This window comes from Acanthochromis polyacanthus, chromosome 17, assembly GCF_021347895.1.
Source record: "Acanthochromis polyacanthus isolate Apoly-LR-REF ecotype Palm Island chromosome 17, KAUST_Apoly_ChrSc, whole genome shotgun sequence".
NCBI lineage: Eukaryota > Metazoa > Chordata > Actinopteri > Pomacentridae > Acanthochromis > Acanthochromis polyacanthus.
In genome coordinates, this window is record NC_067129.1 from 7,043,990 (window position 1) to 7,063,608 (window position 19,619).

At 39.2% G+C, this 19,619-nt stretch overlaps 2 protein-coding genes across 2 annotated transcripts in view; one reads left to right on the top strand and one right to left on the bottom strand.

Annotated features, from left to right (window-relative positions):
• LOC110953468 (rho GTPase-activating protein 26) overlaps positions 1 to 5,033 on the top strand; it is a 92,751-nt gene extending 87,718 nt beyond the window's left edge. The window contains 2 exon segments of the mRNA XM_051937886.1: positions 524 to 615; positions 2,990 to 5,033. Of these exon segments, the coding sequence (XP_051793846.1) occupies positions 524 to 615; positions 2,990 to 3,078 (181 nt within the window). The 3' untranslated portion in view covers positions 3,079 to 5,033.
• Positions 5,034 to 7,578: 2,545 nt separating this feature from the next.
• LOC110966808 (glucocorticoid receptor-like) overlaps positions 7,579 to 19,619 on the bottom strand; it is an 86,571-nt gene continuing 74,530 nt past the window's right edge. Inside the window, 3 exon segments of the mRNA XM_051937728.1 lie at positions 7,579 to 12,598; positions 14,362 to 14,519; positions 18,611 to 18,741. Coding sequence (XP_051793688.1) covers positions 12,446 to 12,598; positions 14,362 to 14,519; positions 18,611 to 18,741 — 442 coding nt within the window. The 3' untranslated portion in view covers positions 7,579 to 12,445.

Here is a 19,619-nt window from a genome sequence, read left to right on the forward strand (position 1 = left end):
GATCGATTGAAGAGAAGGAAGGGGGAAAAAATGAAAACATAATTTTTTATTTATTTATTTATTTTTTGATACATACAATAAGTTGTGCTTATGAAGGTGTTGCCATGTTGGAAAATTTAATTGAGGAACTCGGATGCTGCTCATAAATCATATAAATGCTGTTAGCGATATGATAGTATTTAGTTCAGTAGCTTTTCTATTTTGAATTCCTGAAAAACATCAAAGAAAAAGCTTTTAAATTGAAAGGGTTACACTGCTGCAGTGTCCTGCTGCTCTAAAAGCTGCGAACATCTTGTGTTCTTTGGTTTCCTTCAACTGCTAACCTCTACATGGCAGTGAGAAGATGCTCTGGCAGATTAAGTCACTCTAATTTCCAAAAAAATATTTGTATGAGAAGAAAACTTGCATTTAAAAATGGAACTATATGAACATTGTGTTGACTGATAAAAATCTGACAGGATCACATCTTTTAAGTGAGATTTGTTCAGTCAAACGTCAATTTTCTCTTTCTTACTGTCTCCAGTATTGCAGGCAGAAAGGCTCGAGCATTGTACGCCTGCAAAGCGGAGCATGACTCTGAGCTGTCCTTCATCGCTGGAACCATCTTTGAGAATGGTGAGTCAGGCTCTGGACTTGCCAGCAGAGAGCGAAAAGGGAAAGAATGTGGGTTGGTGTATAGAAACAATGTGCTGTCAAAACAAAAAGTCAGCCTCGGGAATTTGCTGGGCTTCATTTAGCCTGAGTGCTACATTTCATTGTATGTTTACATTTATCCAAACAATTAGCCGTCCAAAATTAGATCTGGATGACCTTTAACACTCATTTCCCTAGACTGACACTTATTTAAAATGCAAATAAACGAATGGTCCCTTGTCATTTACCCCCTTCAAATTCTTCCTCGTGTAATTCAAGGTGAACATATTGGAGCAGAGACAAATGAGCACTAATTATAACAAGTTTTAATTAACACCTCGTAGCTAATTGCTGGGAGACTGAATCCATAGGATGTGATACAGGTTCCCATTTGTCAAATGTATTTTTATCTACCACCTTTTTATTGAATTGGGCTCAGATGTACACAGAGTAAGTTAGAGGCTGGCAAGAAGAAAAGGCTGTCACAGATGCAGCTAAGTGAAATGCATTGCTTTTGCACACAGCCAAGATCCTAATATCTTTCAGATCAGAGAGGTTGTGTGCCTTAGTTTGGGTAAAAACAAGCATTAATATGAAAGTAATGGCAAAGGGAAGTATTGAAATATGTTTTCCATTTTTCCTTGTAGTCTTAGTTTTCTTTCTTTCTTTCCTTTCCACCTACATCATACAGAAATTCCACCCGAGTCACAGGTCCTCTGAGCCTAATTTCTCTAATCTCAAGCTCCCAAATCACATTTATCTCTCCACAGTTTCTTTGGCTCAGCTCTTCTAATGAAGACCAGATTTGGAGAAATTTAAGGATAATAAAACTACTAAAGCAATACTTATGTGCTTATCGCACAGAATAACAGCTGACCTGAGTAGCCGTCATGGTGTGTTGTAGGAAATTCTGTAGAGAAATTCAGCAAACACACACACAACATTAGTTCTGATTCACTTTTGTTGGTCATCCCAAATGACACATGGTCCCTAAATAGAGTCAGCTGCATAAAGACCACCGCAAGTTATCTAATGCGGAGCAGTGTCATCCGAGCTCTTTGGGTCAAAGTGTGACCCCGAAGACATGCAATCCTTAAAGTGACTTCTCAGCCCGGCAGTCTGCTCATGGTTGGACAAGGGCGGAGCATTCCAGCTGTCCCAGTGGAGGTCATACTACAACCTCATCAGGACTGTTTAGCAGTCACACATTGGACAATCTAAAATGTTATCACAATTTTGAGTCTGACACAAATTGGCTTAATTCAGGCAGAACAATGAAGATCTAACACAGGCAGAAACCTCCTGCTTCATGCTGGGTCCACATTTCCTTCCTTGATGCAAAAATATAGTAGTGTGGTCTGCAACATTTCCAAATTAGATTACTGGGGAGGACGTATGTGGTAAAGACACAGTTTACTTCTGCAGCGATCTTCCCATCTCTTCCCAGAGGACGTCTTTGTTTAATGGCTCTTTAGCCAGAACATTACAATATACAGCCCACCACAGTGACCCAAAATGTATTCAATTACACCGTTTCCTTAAAATCCCCACTGTTATTGGAGTTTATACCGTACACATCAAAAAACTCTGTGGGTTTAAGCAGCTTATGAGAAAGATGTTGGAACATGTGCGCCTTGGAATCGAAATCAGTCGATATCAGCAGCAACAGTGGAGAAATATTAATGAACAGAGTCATGTGTTTTAGTTAATGTTATACATGCAAACATTTTTCTTTCGTATTAACTTACCATCATTAAAATAATTCCTGCAAAAATAGTCATTTCTATTTTCAAATTACTGATTGGCCTACTGCTTTGGTTTTAAGGCCCACAACATCATTGCTTTGGCTCTCCACTTTCATCAGCTTTGTAGGAGGCAGCTGTGATAATCTCTGATGAACACTGTTGTATATCGCCTTCCCAGGGTCAAATAACACACAAAGATTGTTGGCTAGCTGAGAAACATAACAGCATTTGCTGAGACGTAATTGGAACCTTTAGAAGTTGCCGGAGAGCAGTGCTGGACTTCTTGAGGTGGCCAGAAATAAACTATATCCTGATACTGCTTCTTGTCTGCTGAATGTAGGTACAAAACATAGACAGCCATCAAGTCCATAGTATCAAAAAACAAACTGCATTAAGCACTAATTAGCAGAGGTACCTGTTAAAAATATTTAGACACAAAACACTCAGTGAGGATTGTGTGGAATTGTTAAATTTTCTTATCACACGTTTGCATCTGTCTTCTAATCCCCCATCTCCACTCACATGTAATTGTGTCCACATGTACAAGAATATTTTTTTCCCTTCATCTTAAAATATTTCAACAAAATCAGTGTGTCATTCTTTCTCTCTAGTTCATGCTTCGAGGGAGCCTGGTTGGTTGGAAGGGACTCTGGATGGCCGAACAGGACTGATACCAGAAAACTATGTGGAGTTCTTATAGCTCCAATCCACAAAGAAACTTGACCTGGACCATTCTGGATGGGATTAGACCAAACTGGACTGAACAGAACCGACGCAAAACTGCACAAAACTCAGCATACTCCATTAAATTTTCTATTATAACGGACTGGACTATTGTTGATGAGGTGACGAGACTGGGAACTGAAACTGGACCAAGCAGAATCATGTCAAATGGATATGACACAGGAACGAAGCAGAACGGACTGGGGAGAGACACTGAATTGCACTGGGGGGGGGGGGAGAAAAGAAGATAAGACCGGCTTTTATTAGATTTGTGTGGTTGGCTTCCGAAGTCCTGGTGAAAATGATATGGAAATGAACCTGGATAATGTGTGTGAGTGCTTGTGTGTGTGAAAGACAACGGGAGGACTGCGGGTGGAGATTGGAGAGAATACCCTGTAAATGAGTTGATCTTTTTGAGCTGTGAGGGTTATGTTTTTTTTCTTTGTTTTTTTTTTAGCTCCTGCTTTCTGTTTTTGAACTGCACTGCCACTGCTTCAACATCTCCTCTTTTTAATCAGGCAGAAAAAGAGAGATCTGCCAGCAGAGTTGATGACAGGGAACATAATAAAAGGCAAGTGGCCTTCAGCTTTGGACTTGCTGGTTCACCTCCTCATTGTTGGGCTGATTGCTAATCCCATTGGAAAGCTGGAGCTTTTAGAGCTGATTGAAATGATTGGGTTTGGCTATGTGGCTATAAATGTGTTTGTGAGCACTTGCCACGGCAGTCCGGTAATTCCCTGGGACAAGACTGAACCTGGCTAATGTTTCAGAGCTCCAGTTAAGCAGAAGCCTCAGGGCAGATCAGCACAGGGTGAGGTTGCCTCAGAAACAGTTCGCCAAAAGGTCAGCGTTGGGTTTCTTCTTATTTATAATGCTTCTCCCTGCGGAGCCCGCAGAAGAAAATGTGAAAAATTCCAAAGAAGCTCCACAAGCAGATTGGTGGTTTACAATGCAGTGTAGGAGTATGGACTGAATCCTGATGGTTAAAACAAGCCCAGCTGTGAGTCCTCACTCTGTAAGGAGTGCTGAGTCATGTTTGCACTATTTCAATCCACACTTGGAGTTATAATCACATACAACTCTGTCTTTTTCTGGTTGTATCTATATTGTGGATTCAGTCGATTGCTTTACTATAGATGTGTTCATCTTAGCAGCACAGCGTGAGGAAAATAAAATCAAAGTATGGCACAGTCGTGTGCGTCATTTTCAGCACCACCCACCAGGTGGATCTTATTCGGATTTTATATAGAATTACAAAGGCGGTGCTAATAATGTAATTATCTGAAGAGACATTTGGAACGGGATTTTACAGCCAAGACTCTCATTCATAAGTAAATGAAATGCAGGTGTGTTTTTTTAGAGAAGCTCAACATTTGAAGGAAAAAGGCATCATTCATTTTTCAGGATTGTTCTTAAATGTACATCAAAGCTGGTCTGCTTTGGGGCTCCAATGAGTTTCATTTCCTGTGTAAAAGCTGAACTTTTTCTTTTAAACCACTTGGTGAACATTTGTAATACCTTTTTCTGAAAGTTGTAATTTCTTTCACAGCAGGAAGTTAAAAAAAACATTTAAGCATTTCAACAGAAAAATCAAATGGTAGAGTTTGAAAAAAACAACTAAATGTGAAATGAGACTACTTTGTTCATATCTAAACTTCTTATTTATGAGACTTTCATAAAGGCAAAATCCTAAACTGTATTCTTTTTGAGGTGTTTTATTGACATTGTAAATAAATATACAGCATTTGATAAGGTATAATTTTTTTAAAGTATAAAATTTATATTTTGTATTTTTAGCATACTAACTTAATTCCTTTATTTCATCTTTGTTGCCCGGATTTTTGTATCATTTAAGTCTATCTACAGCCTTAAATATTCTTTCAGATGTTTTGGTGAAAGATTGTGCAGAATTAAAGATAAATGTTCAACAGATGCTGCTTTGCTTTTTCTTTTGGATTCAGTCGCGGGGCAGAATAATAATACAAGGTGTGATAAAAAGCTTCTGAAAGTGGACCTATCAAAGCAGAAACCCAATCAAAATTTCTCTGCTAGCCTCTTTGAACTAGTCCTGTGTGTATATACACTGCTCCCAGTGCTCATACAATACTCTGTAATCACAGGTGAGCGCTCGGTCTCCTTCACCGCATCAAAATGGTGACCTTTCAACTTGAAATGACTTTTGGGAAGAGGCAGACGACTCGGCGAGACAAATCTGAAAAGCATGTAGGCTTGAGAGCAATGGTACTGTTGGTGCCACTGACAAATGTACACTTTTTCAACACACAGTGAGTGGGCGCATGTTGGCACAATGGCTCCAAACTTCAGGTCATTTGCGGTGAATGTTCGCCCTCAGATGGCTCAGGGTGTCATGGTAGAACTCAGCGCTGACAGGCCGACCCTGGAGACAAATTTATGTACAACCTTGAGCGCCAAACAGAACAGCGAGCATGCTTGTGACAGCATCCCATGAATGCAGTCATTGCTAAATTCAGAAACCCTGGGTTGACTTATAGAGTTGACAAAAATCCTTGAGAGACTGGTTGGCGTGATTGCGGTTGCTCGGTTTAGTGAAGCCAGAAAACAAAAACATGTCCTGTTTAGCCCATATTGAACAGGCCTATGGTTCTTTTTAAGGATCGACTGATACGTTGTTTTTTTTTCTGATACCGATGCCAATTACTGGTATTGAAGAAAGACCAATAACTGATGTGGAACTGATATGCATTTCATGTCATGTTTTGACAGCATATGATAGCAGGAACCTGTTATTTATAGCTAGGCTCCATCATTAATAAGGGTGACTATAACTGAATACATAGAACAGAAACAGGAGTGATGAAATAAGGATGCTCTCCTCTGTTTATGTGGGATCCACTGAGATTGATCAGCTTGTCTTCTGCACTTTCGTCATTCTTCCAGGGCTGCCAACTCTCATGCTTTGGCCGTGAGACACACGCAACTCAGTCCCTTCACATGCTCTCATGCCACACTCCAAATATCACACGGGCAAAAAAAAAAAAAAAAAAAAAAAAAAAAGGTCCACTTTGCTGTCACGGGAATATGTAACCTTTGGGGAAATCCAGTTCGCGCTTTTACTCCAGAGAACGTCAGGTTTGTGAAAATCCATCCTACACGCTCCCCAGTCATTGTGCAGCTGTCAGGCCCATAGACATATACATATATGTCTATGGTCAGGCCCGGGCAGTAGCAGATCTTCCGTGGGGCAGTGCCCACCCCCCCACCCAGTGATCTGATCGGGCACCCCGTGTGCCCCCCAAAATTTTCGTTGGAAATTTACATTACTGATAGTCCGATTTCCGACGCTCCTGAATGCAACTTCGTTGTCAAAGTGCACCTAAATGCACCCGGACAGCAAAGTTAGTTTGATCTTTTTGTTGTATTTCGTTTGAACTTATGAAGATACGTTTTGTTTTTGCTTCAGCACTTTTTATTGTTTATTTGGCTGATGTGGTCAACTTGAGGCTGTTGAGTGTGTGCATTAAAATCCTCCAAGACAAATGTTACAAAGTGCTGGAGTTATTTTAATTATGCATATACTTATGGAAAATACTGAAATGTACTGTGCACATCCAGCCACAGAACTTTCATCCATATTTGACATGAAGAACCATTTTCAGTACTGCCTGTCCTTGCTCTGTTTTTTTTAAAGCTCACTGTTTTTTGTTTTTTTAAGCTCACTGTTTTTTTTTTAATTGTCCCTTAATGTTATCTCTATAATAAGATTTTAACAGGCAAAATGTTCTTAAATTACACCAGAATGCAGGAAATAGGATCAATAATTTTCAAAATTTTCTGAGGGAGGGCCCCCACACCCCCTGTCAGCATCCCACACAAACCAAATCTCACTCTAAGGTCTGGTCACAAGTTAGCGGCCCTGTTGTTCTCTATTTTCTTAAACTTTCACTATACTATCACTTTTATTGCCCACTAAGGTCCATATTTTAAAGCTTTATTAATTATTTTACCTTGACTACTAGATTCTGTTTCAGGTTAATTTGTTGCTTCCTTCTAACGTCGCAGCTAGCTGCTAGCATAGCTTAGTTACTAATTCCCTGGTTTGTGGCAACGGCTTGTATTTCTTGTCCTGTACAGTTTTTTGCAGTCCCTGCTAGACAAATTTCAAACAAATTTCTAAAACCACAGAGACAACAGACAGAGAAAGGAGGCTGCATCTGCCAGGCTGATAATTGCTCTCTCTATTTTGTTTAGCAAGCCTCAGAGATGTTAAAAATGAGCTTTTGATCGTTGTTTCCCACTCTTCATGCTAAACTAGCCTCCCCACCTCCCGAGTTTTGTCTTCCTTCTTAACACAGAGACAAGAGTGATTCATTTTCAACTCTGACAAAGAAATTTGTTATACCTTGAGTACATGGTTACAAAAAAAATGACAACACTGGCATTTCAAAGTCATATTCAATAACGTCAGTCTGACAGAAAAACACAAACCCACTGTAGCTAAGTGTTGAAAAACAGGAAACTTTATTGTGTAAGATGTTTAAACTAAAGAGAAATCAGTTCTTCCAATTTCCACTTTCAACCAGCGATGACAAAAACATCATCTGACACAATGCCAAACCCAAAGGCAGAGAACAACACATAACTTAATTCAACATTTAATCAAATAGGTGAAAATATCGACACTGACTACAGAGGAGGTGTAATACAGAAGTAATACAAACTATTTTTTTTTGAAACAAACATTTTATATTTTTTGTTGTTTTTGTTTCTTTTACATTGGATTACATTTACATAACTGAAATACGAACAAAACAGACTTCAGTGAAAGCCATAGCCATATATACCAGTGAAACATGATCTGCCCTTAATCTTTAAACATGATATTTGCATGTATTTTATACAAAATAGACTATATCAACCAATATGAGGGTAGTGCAATTCCGTCAGGCTCTGGTAAATTTGCTTTCACACAGAGATTCATCTTTTTTTTGTTTGTTTTCTATTTTTAAAGTGACCAGTAAATCCTCACAGCAAAATACATGGGATCCAAAGCCTAGACCTTTACAAAAGACATCTTTAAAATAAAACAAGAAGTACTAGAAGTCAGATAGTAAGTGCTACTCAAAATGTAACTGCTTGAGTACTTCTTTTAATTTTTTTTCTCCTCTGCTTTGGTCACTTTTCTAGAACTCAAAAATCTCCTCCAGTCTTTCTCACCTTCCATCCCTCCCCCATTTCCTTATCATTTTTAAAAACACAGTGACTTTTCATGTAGACTTTACATTTATTTCACAAGACAACCATGTTTAACATTTCCTAATGTATGCAACACGCCTACCTTTATCGAACACAAACCAACAAACAGAAAAATATTTACTTTCTTGACTCGTTCAATGTACAAAAATGATTGAGTAAAATTAGTCATATCAAAGAGGATCAAGCTGATGTATTCAAAATCACAGAAAATATTGTTATATTTATTTATTTATTTTTTTTTACAATAGATCAATCTCCAAAAGCATTGATATTTGTTAAGGGTACATCTATTTCCTGATTTGAAATCTTATTTCTATGGCTCTCTGTCTCCCTTTCGCAAGGCCTTTAGTCGAACATGTAGTTGAAAGGTAAAAGAGAAACAAAGTGTATACGAGTATACAGGTTATGTCAAAAAATATTTTTATAATAATAGACTTTTTTTTTTACATTGCACGGGATATGTCAGCGTTGCTATGTACATCTATAGTCGCTTAGAAATGAGCAGGGCTATGATTACATCTACACGTTAAAGCTGGTTTTCTGACACGCCGCCATCAGTGAACAACTGTAATACTGGATGCAGGTTACCCAAGCAAATATGCAAGTTTAGTCGAATCTTCCCCAGAATAACTGACACACACAGTGACACGAGCAGCGTCGAGCTCGTGCTCCGTACAGCCACAAGGCCACAAGACTGCGTTTAGCGGATGGAGGTGAAAGTCTGCACCGTGAATGAAACAACCCTGCTGCAAGTGTCCACCCTTTAGCAGAATGGCTGATTTTAAAAAAGAAAAAAAAAAGATGGCTCTTATTGAATAGTGGCTTGTGTGCTTCGAGAGTCTATTTTGTTGTTAGCTGTAAGTAACATACAAATGACCGGTCTCTATGGCAACCTGCTACCTGGTCTATTAACTGGCATTCAGAGTTATGCGCTGCGGAGGGATGAGAACTACTCAGAGCAAACAGCTGAAAATCTATACTGTCGACATTTTAGGCAGAGAGGCCTGGCAGAAAGCGACAAGAAGCAATGAGGAAAAAAGTACAACTGCTACAGGAGGTGGTTGGGGAGGGAGAGGAGAGACGGGGGGGGCACTGTGTTTACACGAAAGCCGATGTGCAACTGCGCTGTAAATGCGTTTAGCTTTGGCCATCACATAAGCTGGTATGAACATGTTTTCACATTACAAATGCTGACCAACACCTGTTTGACATCAGCAGAGGTTACGGCTTACTTTGCAATTTCAAAAATACAATATCATTTTGGTGGATCTCCAAAAAAAAAAAAAAAAAAAAAAGTCGGTCATACACAGACCCGCATGATAACAATCAGTACTTTTAAGCTGGTGTAGGTGTGACACTGAAGATTCTTCTCATAAATGAGCACCCTGCAAAATTACAACAACTACGTAATGTCAGATCAGAACTGAATAAGTATTCTTTCACATCTCCAGGAAAAAAAAAACACGTATAAACGTACTATTACATTTGGCACTAGTGGAACACATCCAAGTGATGTAAATCACTCATAGCCTGAGCTTCGATTTGCAAATAATTTGGACTAAACTGCAGCTTCTTTTAACAATATTCTAACTTTAGAGATGAAAATAGAGGTTCCATCAAGAGTGGATCTATTTTCACATTTAACATACAAAACAAATATATACTGTATATTTATATTTTTCTTTATCTTTTTAGCCATGTTGAGCTCATCGACTTAAAGGTGGAGTCTGCGATTCTGGAGAAAGATTGTTAAAATTTTGCAAATTAGCATGTACTCAATTTACTGTCCGTCTTGTTCCTACAGCCCATTTTTCCCACCTCTCTTGTGCATAAACATGGACAAGACATGCTCAAATATCATTGTGTAGATCACTTTAAGCCACTTTCTTTCTCATTTACAGAGCCAAAGCTGTGACCAAACAACTTTTTTTAAGCATAGAAACAGAATGTGTGTAATGGTGTAAAATCGCATACTCCACCTTTCATGATCCTGTTTGTGCAAGCAGAAGTGAAACTCATTAAAGGGTATATTCCATCTAAAATGGTATCTTGAGTGAAGCAATACTTTTTATTCTCCTTTGCCCTTGGTTTTCCTACCAAGAGTACATGGGTAGATTGATTATGTCTGAAGATTGCAGACTGAGTCAGCTGTCACTTGTCTGATCTACAAACCTAACCATCCTTAATCCCAGTACTCTTGTTAGGTTCCAATGCAAAACAAGAAATTATTTCCATTCATGTGTGGCCTGTATGTCATTTCTGAAATGAGGAGAGGGAGTCTGGCTTGGTAAGTCACTCCAAGTGGAACTCCCCATGAAGTCACATTTTGAAAATATCTGTGTGAAGCCATTGGCTAAACTTTAATATCAATATGAACGCAGTGAAAGAACAGTTTACTTGAATCATTATGGGTATTTTTCTTCTGACACCTTGGATGTGTTTTTCAAATGTGATTAAAAAGAAATACCCCCTTTGTGCATTTGCATCGGAATAAATCACTAAAGTTCGTAAACATTCACCATTCCAATTATCAGATTCCACAATTGCTGATTATTCCTATGATTTAAATCCTAATGTTTAATTCAATCAAACTCCAAACAATCCAAAACACTCAATGTGTGTTTCAATTCCAGTGGTGTCCATGTAATTCAACACTGATTAGGAGATACAGTATATATATCAAATATACTTTAAATGGTTAAAAGAGCAACACACAAAATGTGTTTTGGGACTTTTCTTGATGATTTTCTTTTTTTTTTGTTTGTTTGTTTTTTGAGCGGATTATCAAACTTTGCAAGACTTAAAAAATATAAGAATTCTTACATTTCATGCTGCTCTCGTACTTTCTAAACTGTACCATAGGCTGTCTTCCTATCATGCACATCTGGATATTGGAACAAAGAGAGAGAGAGAGAGAGAGAGAGAGAGAGAGAGAGAGCTCCCCACATTAAAAACACCAAAAATGGCAGCTTGGAAAGAAAACAGAAATTGCCAGCGTGGAGAAACTAAAACAGCTAAAATATGTAGAAAGTTGTCAACATCAGATTGTTATGCAAATACAAAGGTTTTGAGAGGATGGCTATGAAAAGCTTGAAAACTAAAAGGCACTGGTTTTCCCTCAGATACATCCTGTGTAAACATTTGGCTGAGCGAACGTTTGTCTGCTTATGCTTTGTGTGTGTGTGTGTCTGAGAAAGTGTACAAGTGTGACTTCTGCTTCTGTGGTCAGAAAGGTGTGTCTGCATAACATAACTACAGAATATTTTTTTTGATTGTTTTGTCGTTGTTTTTTTCTTCCACTGGTATATAAATCAGATTCGAGTAATTTCCAAAGCAATAGCTGATTCACAAAAGCAAACAGTTCGTCCTTACTGTCCTTGGGTCCAGAAGAAAAATGAGGTTCTTTCCTGTATGTTTCCAATATTTCTGTGTGTGTTTTTCTTTATCCTCGTCATCACCGACATTCCTCTGGAAACCCCAAAAAGTGAACATTCTCTGTGCAGTGAAGCTGGGAGGCGGCAAATGGAGAGAAGCTGGACAGGTGAGCAGAGGGACTCGAGGCTTGAACCGATAATCCTGGCAAGTTCTAAAGCATATTAGGTGTCATGTTGAGGGGGGGGGGCTGTTTGTTGGCTTCTCAGTGAAAACTGCAGTTAAACTCTGGAGACAGCAGAGAGTAAGAGGCAGATGGCCGTCATAAGAAAGCATTAGAAATCTGAGGGCCATGGGTGGATGAAGGAGAAGGTGAGGGGCCTGGAAAAACTACCTAAAATGCATCCTGCTGGAGAGACATTCAGAGGCCAAATTCTTCTTGGCGAGCCAAGAGGAAGGGCTACGAGTTGGCAGTAGGATTTCCTACTGAAGTTTTGCAAACCTACGACTGGAATAGGGGGCTAGAGGCCACAGGTATTGTGCTCCGAGATTAGGCTGAAAGGCTGAGGCCTGAGGGGAAGGAGGGGTGTGGCAGAATTCTTAGAGGGGTCCCAGGAAAAACGGAGGAATTGAATCAGAGTGATGAGGGAGAGGCAGGATAAGCAAATGCTTGGGGCCCCAGAGAGGTACATGTGCAGGGCAGGATTTTTAAGGCATTGATTCACAGTTTAAGGCAGTCATTTCTGATGAAACAGCAGAGGCTTGACACTCCCATCTTTGAATTTTGGTAACTGGTTGGTGATGATCTCTGCCAGCATCTCTGGGAATTCCACACTGAGGGTTTTATTCACAAAGGTGTAGAAGCAGATCTGCAGAAGACCCTCGACCATCTGGACGAGACACCCAGAGGAGCAGAGACACAGGGAGATTAGAAACACTGCATATCGTAAAGCTGGTTTCAATTTGCAGGATTATCTTTAAAGCAGCCTCAGGTCTATATGCAGGAGGTCTTTACTTGTACAATAACAAGGCTTTACAGCGGCATAAATGCAGGCAACTCAGCTGAACACCAATCGATTGAAGATACTTGAACCATAAGATGTGAAATAAAAAGCCAGGATGTTGTGAAGAAGATATTAAAGGAAGCATTATTCATATCTTTATAGACATGATAAACACTAGTGTCCCAGTTACTAATCACTGCATTTTATCTGCGCAGGCTCTTTAACGTTTACAACAAAAACTGTCGATGTAACTTCAATTTCCTTTAACAGTGGCTATTAAAAATGAAGCCATTTTAGCCTATAGCACATTTAGCAGCATTAAAATGCAACATCACTTTGCAAATTTGACTTTTCTACCTTACTGTCAGCACTGAGAGACGATAGCGACAGGAAATATTTAACTCTTCACTCCGCTTTAAATGCTGTCAGACTGTTACTGTCAGCATGCAGGATAAAGGAAGCGGTTGATGGAAGATACGCAGGCGTGACTGGTGGGAAATGGCGATCGTGATAGTGTGCAGTGACTCAGAGAGGAGAGAGAATTTCTATACAAGTAGGGCATCCTCTTAACAGCTCTGTGAACCGGTTAAACCGCTCATGAAACCACAGGAATCGGCAGCACAAGTGCCGGTTACATCACTTGTCTGAAGCCAGGCCTGCGCAGGTAGTCGTTGGTACGTGTACAACATCATGGTTGACTCTAGCTAGCATAATTTCTCAAAACCAGGATAAGGGACTATCCAGGTTTCTGAAATTGGGACATGATGTTTCCATACGCAAGCGGGATACTTCACAATGTAAACTTCAAACTTCATGTAAATGCACTCATATACAGTCAGGTCCATAAATATTTGGACACAAACTAAATGTTTAGTATTTCGGCTCTGTACACCACCACAATGAACTCAAAATTAATCATGGGTTTGTTTAGATTTTTCAGCCTAATTAGATTAGAAAGTCTTTATTGTCCCAATTTGGGCAATTTGATTTGCAACAGCAGTCAACAACAAAATTCTTACCGTAAAAACAGTACAGTACAATACATAGAAACATGTCATCAGGTGAGTTACCATGACCATATAGGTAGCCTACAGTGCAAGGACACTAGTCTAAAGCTCATTTAGAAACCCTGCAGCTGAGGGAACAGATGATCTGAGGTATCTGTTTGATTTGGCCCTCTTAGGGAAGGTATACCTCTAATGATGGCTTGCTTCACTGATGGTGACAGCGCTTTGGATTTCATGTTGAGAGTTGACCTCACAAGCTTCCAAACACAAATGCCATTTGAAATTAACTTTATACCTGTATCGACTCCTTCTGAATGACATAACGAGGGAATAAGACACATCTGGCCATGGAAGAATTACTTTTGGTCCCTTAAAAAGGTGGAGGGCACATATAAAATGTGCTGCAATTCCTCCAATGTTCACCCAATTGGGATCTAAAGGCCTTCAAATTAAAGCTGAAAATGTGCACCTAAAGCACATCTTGACTGTTTCCTTTCAAATCCAAAAAGCCAAAATAGTGAAAATAGTGTCAATGTCCAAATATTTATTGACCTGACTGTAAAAAACCTTACATGGAACAAAGAAGACCAAAAACATAAGGCATTTAACATGTGTTACAGAGAGTGTGTGTGTGTTTCTAACCTCCTGCATGGAGTCCAGTAGCTTAGTTAGCTGGTAGAAACGCTGCCAGTTCTGACTAGCGTTCTCCTCTCTCTTGACGATCGCTTTCCCCAGCTCCTTTATATATGTCATCCGGATCTCATCAAAAACTGCCTGGCTCTTCAGGCCGTCTTTCGGTACTAAAAACACACAAACCAACACAAACAGAGACAAAGAGAGGTACATCAGGTTAGCTGGCGATAGCGAGATCGTGAAAGATAAAATTAGAAAAAGATAATTAATGCATTGTTCATTTAAAGCTTTCATTTGAAGATGGAAAATGTCTAAACATCACGTGAGCTCTTTAAAATCCTATCAAGCTATTGTTCTATTAAGTCGGCAGTTAACGCAGAAGTTCTTTTTTTTGTCAAGAACTGTAAAGAAATCATTGTGACACCAAGAACACAACATTGATAAGAGTTTATCTTACAGATTGTCTGTCTGGAAAGAAGAAACCTTATAATGTCTTAGTCCACTTTATTTCTGTTGTTGACGGTAACACTTGGGATGGGAGTGAAAGTAACTTTTTTTACCTTCAGAATTTTTTCTGAAAATTAAAGCCTACTACACACTGAAGCAGTTTTCAACCACAGCGTTAATTCACACCCTGTTCAAATTAGACTTTATAGAAAGTAATCATATAGAGTGACTGGGACACAGAATCTCCTTTGACTATAAAGGGCCACCTTTAAATGGCAGCCTTATTGAAATGACTCGATGCCACAGATGACAAAAGAAAGAGGAGAACAGGCTGTTGACATGTTTGTCACCTTGACACTTGAATGCCCACGACTCCACCATTCGTCATCAAGGGAATAGTTTAAGACAGCATGGTACGAGAGGCAATCTAACAAATGATGCTCTTGGTTTACGTGACCGACTGCATGATCCTGTCCCCGAAAATGTCAGTTAAGATAAGCACTTATTTGTTGCAGATTTTGCCTCAAAAAACTCACAGACTTATAAAACATCTGGTCTCCACTCACAATCCGCGCATTATCATTTCCAATACAGTGCGTGCCTGCTTGTTTCATGGCATCCACTTTGTTGCAGCGATGCCGTGCGCTGGAACAACAAATTCTTATCCCCCGATGTTAAAAAGAACAAACAGAATTTAATAAAACATTACATGCTGCGTCCAGATATTTTTGTTCGGTATGCATCTTCTCAGCCATCTGGACAGATCGTAATGGTTACACACATTCAAACATATGTCTCAAACTTAAAATCTATCGCTCTCTCTGTGTTCTTTATCCTGTTCTGCCTCAGAAAAGAGAGCACAGGTCACTAAAACCTAATTAAAATTTGTTTGTGCGACGAGGAAGAGACGCTGGCTAAACACGCACCCAAATGTATGCAAAACCAGAATGCTGTAGGCAGTGGAAAAGAAACTGAACAGCGATAGCTACAGTGCAGAGTGTTTTTAACTGATGTGGCCTAAATCGGTGTCTGAGATGAGCAGAAAATGTTGACTTCTTAAAAATCAAACTCTGCGTGTACACACTAATGATTTTCACTGGGCCGGACACTGCTAAAAGCTACAAACAGCTGGAAAACATCAATATGCAGTTGTCATAATGAGCATGTCAACACGCCACGGAGGCCTTGTCAGTCTGCTGCCTGGCACTGAGCCCAGACTGAGCCACAGTCATCGGGCCGAGATTATGCCAGGCCACAGAGGGCATGAAATCGAGGTGAATTACCGCCAGATTTACATAATCAGATAAATGGGAGTGCAAGCACTATCTGGACTCTACATTATGCATTTACAGGTTTGGCAGGCAGACAGACAGATTTTAAAACTGACTGCTCACAACTCAGGATTATTTGATATAATACGACTAAATGTGTTTTTATTATTTAACAAGTGTTGTTAGAAAAATCTGCTATGACCTACATGTGCTTTTTTTCCCCCAGTTCTCTACATTCTGTGGTGCAAATGTCAATGATGCTGAAGATGGAAACTGTTTCGACAATAACAAGTTAAACTGTCCCATAAGTGACTTCAATTTTCACTTATGTGTGTGAGGAATGATTAAACCATTAAAAAAACAAGTTGGTCAGACCTGATAGCATTTCCATCCCTGAAGGGAACAGATGGAAAGAGCTCTCAGGTACAAATATGCAACCAGTGCTCGGTATGGAAATGTAATTTCCTCTGCATAATCGGCTTTAACGTGCATCCTTTTCCCTGACATTCACTTAGAATGAGGTGGAAGGAGGAATGCTCTCCTCCTCAGAAAAGGAAAATTTACATTAAAAAGTTCGATATTGTAATACTTGTGCTGTGTTTAAGTGTATTTTAATGGTACTAATTACATAGAGAGGGCAGCTTTTATTGTCTTAGCTGTTCAGAAAATAGAGAGAGACCAAGCTGCTGAACATTTCTCTCTTTTTTTGCCTCGTTAAAGTTCGTCTTCTAACGACCTTCACTAATTGGTACATTTTAAAGTAACTACTACAAATCGAATGCAGTTTAAATAAATTTAGAATATGGAAAGACATCTCTTCTGAACCCAATTTTCACTCAAGCAAAACAAATGTTGAAAATTGGGAGAAAGATTTTGTTGTAATGAGTTTCTTTGTAACGTTTTTCATAATTAGACAATCTATGATCGTGGTGATTACACAGACAGACAAACAAGCAGGATTTTTTTTATCATAGATAAGAAAAAAACTGTTCTAATCTAAGTTGACCTCCCTGTACTGTTCCTGTTAATGGACAGGGGGAAAAAAATTAGCAGTCTACAAAGATTAAGCACCTCTCTGACATTTGAAGTTGTATTCAACTGATAGAAGATGAGCTGTGCTTTTCACTTCTAGGAGAGTGTATAGAAGTGAATGGAGTGCTGAGTTTTTTGGGTTTTTTTTTTGCAAAACCTTTACATTTTGACATTCTTGCAGTGTTAAAGACAATTTATCTGTGATCAGTGTCATCCTTTTTTTTTTTTTTTTTTTACAAAATGTCCTCAGATTAGTCTTCTTAGGTGATTTGACAGTAACAGCAACACCTGGTCGATCGAGTGTTGCTTTATATCAATCTGCCTCTCTTGAAAACAAACATCTCCTTGTGATATTGTGGAACTTCAGTGGGGGGGGGAAACAATCTTTTGAAAGAATGAAAAAAATCACTCCAGGTCCACTTCAGCAGCTTTAGGAAAGGGAATAAAAAAAAGTGCCATTATCGAACCAAACACTGGAACCATGACTCAATGCAAGACAAGTGCTCGAACCATTTTAGGTCCATTTAATCCTCCATTACTCCATGTAGAAAACATCACACTGATCTCTAATATCGCGTCTCTAAAACAAGACATTTGCAGTGCTGTTTGAGTAGATTAGTTTTAAATCTTGCAGGTAGAAATGGAACAGAGCAGATGAAGAACTACAGACAGCAAGTTCTTTTTATGGTTAGCAAGAACATCATCAAGATGCTGCAAACAGATCTCACTGTTCCTCTGGTGTGTTTCTGAGAGAGTAAGCGCTCGAGGCGTGTTTATTTTTTGCCGTCATGTATTTGAGGAGAATTCTGGGACGCTAGTTTTAAAACACATTTGCCAGTAACTGCAGGGGTTTGCCAAATAAACCAGGGCATAAAGGATAAGGATTATCGCTTTAGGTGTAATTTTCTTTGCTGTGGAACTTCAGGTTTGTGCCGTATTACTGAAATCATCACAGCATGCAGCATATGAAGCAATGCTGCTCGGTGGCTCAAATTTGTTGCCGTGAGCAATGTAGATAAAAACCCTCTGATTATTCATGCTGTGAAAACAAGCTGTTGCTTGCTTTGTCAATTAGCGGTGAAGCAGAAAACAATGTATTACTGTCTGTTACTGTCAAGCAATGGGAAATTTAAAAACTACTGATTTTGAAGCCACCTTTGCATGTGTCTAGCCAGATGCTCAGTGAGCCTTAATGAATGCAGAGAAGTAACTCAGTCACATATTCATTATTCATTCACCCATTTACAGCTTTCCTATCTGCCTGCAGTAGCCTTGATGGTGCTGCCGAACTATGAGTAGTAATTTGCATATATGATGCAGTTTTTCCCCATTCCACTCAGTCTGCTTCCCTTGCTGTGACAAACTGAGGTGCAGTGAAAAGGTTTCAGCAGTATAACGAAGTTGACACAATAGATTTTGAGATCAATTTTAATCTCAGAAAAAGAAAAAACACAAGACTTTTGAAAAAACAATGCGGTGATTTTTCAAAGTAAAATGTGTTCTATTACCTGTACTGAGCAGCAACAGCACCTTCATGCACAGGTACTCATCATAAGACACCTGCAGTCGGACGAACTCATTACAGATCTTCAGCATCTGCTCGCACTGGTCGGTCATGAAGGGTAGCTTCATACGCTCTCTGGGAGAGAAAAAGGAAAAGAGGGAGAAGAGACAGCAGACGTGAGCCACAAGAGAATTGTCAGCAGCAGTGGAAGAAACAGGAACACAGGTAAGAGAGATACACAGATTAGACTTAAAGCTGTTTCACTTATCTCATCCTGTTATTCAATTCTCAATAAATAGCCCCAGCAGGGAAATGCTACAACCATGCAGGACAAAAACTGCACTGTGAAATCACTCATGATGGATTTTCACACCTCACTTGCACTAACACGCGGCCCACATTACGTTTTACCTCCAAAATCAATATAGCACATTCTCCAGACACATAGCCTTGGGCTCAGAGCTGTCAATTCATTCTGACCAGTTGCAGGGCTACTGGCTATGACTCCTTTCAACCTTTCATATCTATTTTACCCTTCTCTGAGTTTATGTGTCCATTGGAAATGACTCATCATTTCAGTCCTTTCTTTGTATGCATTTGAGAACTGTTTGTAGCTCAGCGGGGTGTTAATGTGTTTGTGGCATTCACTACAAATTTGCCATTTACTACAAATTTAGGAATATTTACACTTCAGGCAAAAGCACACTGCACTTAAAACCATATTTGAATGGTCACATCAGAACCCCCAACAAGTATTCATTCAATCTAAATACTAGCAAAAATTCGGAAAAAAAAAACATTTAAATGCTTGAATTTTCTTTTGATAGATGTGATTCAGTGCACAGATACCGACTTATCTAAAAATATAGATGTTTTGGCTGACAGAAGACATCACAAGACATTTTAATGAAGAGCGGGACCAAGTAAATCAGTCAAATTGTGCAGAGGTTTAAAAAAATTAAAGGTGATTATAAATGGGATAATGTAAGTATTTAAAATTTGAGCCTAAAGGC